Genomic DNA, 6,000 nt, shown 5'->3' on the forward strand with positions numbered 1-6,000 from the left:
GAAAGACTCCATAGCTCAGTGCTCAGCAATTGCACAACTCTTCACACTCCACCTCCGCCATGTTGTGCGCAAGTGAGTCGCGTCTCTCGGCATCCTCTAGCTCAAGCTGACCATTCTCAGTCTCTGGTGAAGCGCCGCAAGTGCCCGTCGCGTCCAAGAAAAGCGGTAAGTTGGCAAGCTCCGACGCGCAACCACGCTCACACAGCGCAGGCAATGTCTTTGAGAGACGCCTGATCGAGGCATACATTACCGAACACGGCACCGACCCGGTCAATGGCGAGGAGCTCACTGTCGACGATCTCGTCGAGCTCAAGACGGCACGCATCGTGCGCCCGCGCCCGCCGACCTTGACGTCCATTCCCTCTCTTCTCGCCACCTTTCAGAACGAATGGGACGCCGTCGCACTCGAGACATATCAATTGAAGCAACACTTGGCGCAGACGAGGCAGGAGCTGAGCACCGCGTTGTACCAGCACGATGCGGCTGTGCGCGTCATTGCGCGGTTGACTCGCGAGAGGGACGAGGCGCGGGATGCTCTGTCCAAGATTACCGTCACGGCAGGCGGTGCTCCGGCTGGAGACGCCATGCAGGTGGACAGCGCGACGCTGCCAGAGGCCATTGTTGCCAAGATTGATCAGACTCAAGAGCAGTATGTGAACAAGGAAGAGGCAGAGAATGGGGCTGACTTGACAGGCTCTCGAGTTCGAGGAGAAAACGCGCCATCCCCGATGGCTGGGCGACGGCCGAGACGATTACTTTGTTTGACACGACGCACACGACCGACCCCTTGTACCCCGGCGGCAAGACGTTGGCTCTGGACAAGAGCGGAGACCTCGCGCTGCTTGGAGGCGCCGAGGGCGTGGCTGGCGTGCACTCGATATCGCAAAAGCAGGCGGTGCAGGCGCTCAAGGCTGGTGGTCAGATTACTCACGGCGTCTGGTACGACAACAAACCCGTCGTGGCCACGTCCGCTGGCGCCGTCAAGGTGTTTGAGGATGGCGCAGAGGTTGCACAGTTTACATCGCATGCAGGCCCCGTCACGTCCTTGTCGCTGCATCCGTGTGGAGACATTTTGGCCTCGACGGGCGTCGACAAGAGCTACGTCCTCTACGACCTGGAAAGCAGCAAGGTTCTCACGCAGATTTACACTGATGCTGGTAAGAAATTGATTCCCCAAGTACATGCGGGTTCTAACATGCCCAGAATTGTTGAGCGGCAGCTTCCACCCCGACGGCCACTTTTTTGCGGCTGGCGGAAAGGACGGCGAAATCAAAGTCTTTGACACCAAGACTGGCGACAAAATGGCCAACTTTGATGCCGGCGGACCTGTTCAGGCCATTTCCTTTTCCGAAAACGGCACCTGGCTCGCGGCCGTTGCGCAAGGGGAGACGAGCGTTCAGATTTGGGACTTGCGCAAGTCGGCATGCATCAAGACGCTCGACGTCGGCAACCCGGTGGAGAGCATTCAGTGGGACTACACGGGCCAATTCCTCGCAGCGGCGGGCCCGGGCAGCATTTCCGTCCAGCACTACGCCAAGTCGTCCAAGAGCTGGTCGGAGCCGTTTAGAAAAGCAGTTGCAGCCAGCGCGGCTCGCTGGGGAGCGCAGGGCCAATCTTTGGTCGCGTTGACGACGGAGGGTGCGCTGAGCGTTCTGGGCTCGGGATAGAGTGCAGGTCGGTAGTACGGGCTCCATAGAAGATGCACAGCGAGATATTTGGATGATTATGCAAGGCGGTGCCGTGGTTGACAGAGACCCTCTCCAAAATAAAAGTAGTTGCCGTCCCAAACACTTTGTTCCTAGTTCATCAATCCGCCACCACAACGCCGTGCGTCCGGCCGCATTGGCGCTCCCGACGACTTGAACCTCACGTCCACCACTTGTTCCTCTGCCCTTTCCGGCCATGTACAACTCCCACCGGTGCCATCGCCATCGTCGCTCCCCAAAGGTACGCACCACCTTGCTCCTTCGTCCTGTGAAGCATGCGCTGACGGCGGGACCGACAGAGAACGCACTCGGAAATGGAACGCAGTCACCGCCAACCCACTAACGCTTCAACCTCTCGAATCTCGTCGTCGCTGCTCGACCTCACTCTGCCAAACGAACAACAACCACCACGCCGCCCGCACCCGCAAACCTCTGGCCTCCACCTCCCTCCCATCCACACTCGCTTCGCCGGCGACGGCCTGGACTACAGACGACCCGTCATGACGACCACGGCGACGTCGTCGAGCGCGGCGCCAAACTTTATCGACCTCACCTCGGACGACGACTCTGCCACCCGCGCCGCACCTCCGGCCTCGACCCGCGCCTCGCGTCCGCCGCGCTTCCCGAACGAGATTATAGACTTGTGCAACGACGACTCCCCCAACAATGCCTCGTTTGCAAACCGCCCTCCACCCAGCCCCGAAGTCGAATTCATCTCGGCCCGCCAGGTGGCGCCGACGCCAGGGATAAATCTCAGAAGAGTGCTGGAAGCAGCTCGTGGTGGAAACGGCGGCGGCGGCGTCAATGGAGGCCATCCGCGCTTCACGCAGCCCGAGCAGAACACCACAAGGCGCGCGGCGGAGCGCATCCTCAACGAGCGGACGTCGGTGCAAGGAACGCGACGGGCTCCACGGCCCACGACGCCTCGACGACGGCACCACCACCACCGCGGCAACAGCAACACCGACCACCGCGCCGACCTCGCGTATCTGCGGCAGGCAATGGGCGGCGGCGACCCGGCAGAGGTTCTCGGCTTTGGCACCTTTCCGCGCCTGATGCCCGGGCTCCTCAACTACGAGATGACGGGCTTCGATCTGGGCAACGAGCGCGAGCCGTCTCCGCCGCCGACGTACAAGGCGCCCGACGCCGCGGGCCCCGGCTTCACGCGCTCGCCCGAGGAGGATGAGGTTTTGGTCTGTCCGAATTGCGACGCGGAGCTGTGTGACGGCGACGAGGGCAGCAAGAAGCGCCAGGTCTGGATCATCAAGGCGTGCGGCCACGTAAGTAGCTACGGCTTCAGGTTTCGTCGACACTACTGACACAAACAGGCGTATTGCGGCGAATGCACCTTTTACCGCGGCTCGTCGAAGCGCAAGGGCAAAGACGTGCGCAATCTGTCGCCGGCGTTCAAGGAGTGTGTCGTCAACGGCTGCCACAAGAAGTGCAAGAACCCCTCGGCCATGATACAGCTGTTTTTGTAGCGCCGACTGACAGCTCTCCTTTGCCTTGTACTCGTCATGTCATCGGGTCTACAGGAAAGATGACGTTTCAACCGTGCGGCGGTTAGATGGCGGCGGGCAAAGCAAGCAACCAAAGCGCTTCCAGCATGCATTGCATCTACCTGGCGTTTTTTTCTTCTTCGTCAACAATACATTTGCTTCTTTCGGCTAGGTAGGGTGGAGTTTTTTTGCACAATGGCAGCAGACTTGCGGGCACAGGTTGCTGTTTCAATCGGGGCTTTTCTTTTTTTTGTTTGCTAAACACTGGACGGAGTGATGTGGTGTTTTGATGGAGTAAGGTAGTATTTTGTACATGGTGGGATGATGGATGACGGGCAATATGTATATTGGGGCGCACACACATATATATATAAGATTCATGGCTTTTGTTGTTTCTGGGCTGGGATTGGCTTGAGTGGGTGATGTGCTTGAACTTTGAAGATGTAGGCCTGAGTGCCAGAAGATGTTTAACCTCTTGCAATGGCTGATGAGACATCTGGCCATGCTCCTGTCGAGTTCGACATTATTTGCCCTGCCTCCTGCCCTGCTGGCGGGTCAATGCCGGCGCGGGAGGGAAGCGGGACCGGGACCGGGATCGGGATCGGGATGGACCGCAGGCCAATCTTCCCCGGTCCAACGACGTCCAACAGGAAATCTCTCCAACTACTACTCCAAACCTCGGCCGGTAGTCACCTTTCTTTGGACAGTCCTTCCCGCTTACCATTCCCCGCGCCTCGCCGTCTGTCTCGCCTCTCGCATCTCCGCCTGTCTGCTGCCTGTCTGCTCTTGCCGCTGCCGCTGCGTCCCCGTCTCTCCGCGTCGCGTCGACGGAATTGAAGAAGAGAAGAGGAAGAGAGGGACTGAAGAGAGGAGAGGAAAATACGGCAATATAGACGACGACCACAACATCGAAGTTTGATTCCGAAACGCTTCAAGGTTCCCGGGAGAGGGTTGAGGCTGCTGGGAAGAATTGTGTTGGTTGAGAGAGGAAAAGAGTTGGGAACGATTGTTGAGGATCTGGGGCTCGACACCACGACTACGCGCACGTTTACCTACCGCAAGAGAGCTCGTCAGAACCACCATGTCGTCCGCAAGTACCAAAGCGTCGTCGGCCTCGTCGCCCAAGCAGACCTACCTCCTCGCCTACAACGCCATCTCGGCCGTGCTGTGGGCGCTGCTGCTCGTACGGGTAGCCATGGTGCTGGCGCTCTTTGGGCCCGCGCACCTCTTCGGCGGCACCGACACCTTTGTGCGCGACATCCAAACACTCGCGCTGCTCGAGCCGCTACACTCGGTGCTGGGCGTCGTGCGCGCGCCGCTGCTCACAACGGCGATGCAAGTCTCGTCGCGGCTCCTGCTGGTCTGGGGCATCGCCTGGCTGTTCCCAGACGCCGTCACCACCAGCTCCGGCTGGCCCTGGGCCGGCATGCTGGTCGCCTGGAGCGTCACCGAGGTCGTGCGCTACGGCTACTTTGTGTGCGTGCTGGGCCGCGGCGGCCGCGTTCCTGCCGCCCTCGTCTGGGCCCGCTACAACTTCTTCTACGCCCTGTACCCGCTCGGCATCTCGTGCGAGTGCTGGCTTGTGGCGCGCGCCGTGTGGACGGGCGTTGCGGAGGCCGAGCTGGGCCCCGTTGCTAAGTGGACCCTGTTGGCTGTGCTGGGTATTTATGTTCCTGGTGAGTTTTCTTTTCTTGGTGGTTGTTTGGATTGTGTGGAATGACTGGGCTGACGTGTTCGCTGCATAGGCTCGTACATTCTCTACACGCACATGATTGCCCAGCGCCGGCGCGTCATGCGCGGCAAGCAGCGCGCCGAGTAGGCGGAGGGGGGGGCAGCGAGCGGCTTTGCGGACGTGGTGGTGTGAAGCGGACACTTATGCATGCGAGCGTGTGCTGGACTGACCGGCGTCAAAAAGATGGAAGAGAATAGGAAAGAAGCGGAGTGTGAAAAGAAAGAGAAGATAGAGTGATGGCATAACAGTAGTATTTTGATCTTTTCTGCCACTGCGAACACTTGACGCTGATAAGATGGGCAAGTGACCAAGTCCGATAGTCGAGGGCTCGCTCCGTGTGCACTTGAAAGAGCTGCCTCCCTCCACCGGGCTAGGGCGTCGTGTGCGAGAAAATCCTGACCTTTTGCTCCGCCAGATTATCCTCCTCCACCACCTCGGCCCCAGAACTACAACAATCACCTGGCTTCTACCCAGCGTGGCCAGGGAAAAGGTTGCATCTCCGCTTGCCTTTGGAACGCACGTTTGCTGACTGTCTATCTGTGTTATAGCCATGGCATCTCCATAGCCGCCCGACGAAGCCGACAGCGGTCCGCGTGTGCCTCCGTCCTCGCTTTTTGACGAGGTTTTCGATGAGAAGTGGCTCAAGGAAGTGCTGCTCACGGCAGCCGAGGCCGTAGGGCCAGTCCACAAGACGCAAGAGCTCATTTCATCTTTCATGCACTGTTGCCATTGCTTCAAAGGTCATATTTCTTTTGCGCTGGCCTCAGCTAGGACCCTTTTATAAGCACCTGCCTGCCTGCACCGGGCGAGGGCAAGACAACTCTGGCCACAGCTCTGCGCAACCATCCTTCTTCATCACTTTCCGCTCATATCAACACCTGCACTGTGGAGACTTCAAAGCTCCTTACTCCTAGCCGGTTAGGGTTAGGGTTAGGGTTAGGGTTAGGGTTAGGGTTAGGGTTAGGGTTAGGGTTAGGGTTAGGGTTAGGGTTAGGGTTAGGGTTAGGGTTAGGGTTAGGGTTAGGGTTAGGGTTAGGGTTAGGGTTAGGGTTAGGGTTAGGGT

The 6,000-nt window shown here is 59.0% G+C and overlaps 3 protein-coding genes across 3 annotated transcripts; all 3 read left to right on the forward strand.

The window, feature by feature from the left end:
- The first annotated feature begins 16 nt into the window (after positions 1-16).
- Positions 17-1,813, forward strand: BKA78DRAFT_319573 (WD domain, G-beta repeat-containing protein). Its single transcript, XM_066888868.1, has 5 exons — positions 17-72; positions 121-165; positions 211-649; positions 694-1,157; positions 1,204-1,813. The coding sequence occupies exons 1-5, from the start codon at positions 60-62 to the stop codon at positions 1,665-1,667; spliced, it is 1,425 nt and encodes a 474-aa protein (XP_066742979.1). The 5' UTR covers positions 17-59; the 3' UTR covers positions 1,668-1,813.
- Positions 1,814-3,255, forward strand: BKA78DRAFT_170534 (uncharacterized protein). Its single transcript, XM_066883235.1, has 2 exons — positions 1,814-2,986; positions 3,035-3,255. The coding sequence occupies exons 1-2, from the start codon at positions 2,021-2,023 to the stop codon at positions 3,185-3,187; spliced, it is 1,119 nt and encodes a 372-aa protein (XP_066742980.1). The 5' UTR covers positions 1,814-2,020; the 3' UTR covers positions 3,188-3,255.
- Positions 3,256-4,286: 1,031 nt separating this feature from the next.
- On the forward strand, positions 4,287-5,024 carry BKA78DRAFT_297416 (tyrosine phosphatase-like protein; the record flags this gene model as incomplete). The annotated part of the gene is made up of 2 exons (XM_066886766.1): positions 4,287-4,881; positions 4,951-5,024. The coding sequence occupies 2 exons, from the start codon at positions 4,287-4,289 to the stop codon at positions 5,022-5,024; spliced, it is 669 nt and encodes a 222-aa protein (XP_066742981.1).
- Between the last annotated feature and the right edge of the window lie 976 nt (positions 5,025-6,000).

The sequence above is a fragment of the Phyllosticta capitalensis genome (assembly GCF_038381095.1).
Source record: "Phyllosticta capitalensis strain CBS 128856 chromosome Unknown BKA78scaffold_7, whole genome shotgun sequence".
NCBI classification, from domain to species: domain Eukaryota; kingdom Fungi; phylum Ascomycota; class Dothideomycetes; order Botryosphaeriales; family Phyllostictaceae; genus Phyllosticta; species Phyllosticta capitalensis.

What these genes read in the sequence shown, in the direction of transcription:
- BKA78DRAFT_170534 (XM_066883235.1), top strand. Translation starts at nt 2,021, where the DNA reads ATGGAACGCAGTCACCGCCAACCCACTAACGCTTCAACCTCTCGAATC. An exon ending in TCATCAAGGCGTGCGGCCAC is followed by an intron (nt 2,987 to 3,034) that starts GTAAGTAGCTAC and finishes TGACACAAACAG; the next exon opens with GCGTATTGCGGCGAATGCAC.
- BKA78DRAFT_319573 (XM_066888868.1), top strand. An exon ending in CGTCGCGTCCAAGAAAAGCG is followed by an intron (nt 166 to 210) that starts GTAAGTTGGCAA and finishes CACACAGCGCAG; the next exon opens with GCAATGTCTTTGAGAGACGC. An exon ending in ATTGATCAGACTCAAGAGCA is followed by an intron (nt 650 to 693) that starts GTATGTGAACAA and finishes CTGACTTGACAG; the next exon opens with GCTCTCGAGTTCGAGGAGAA.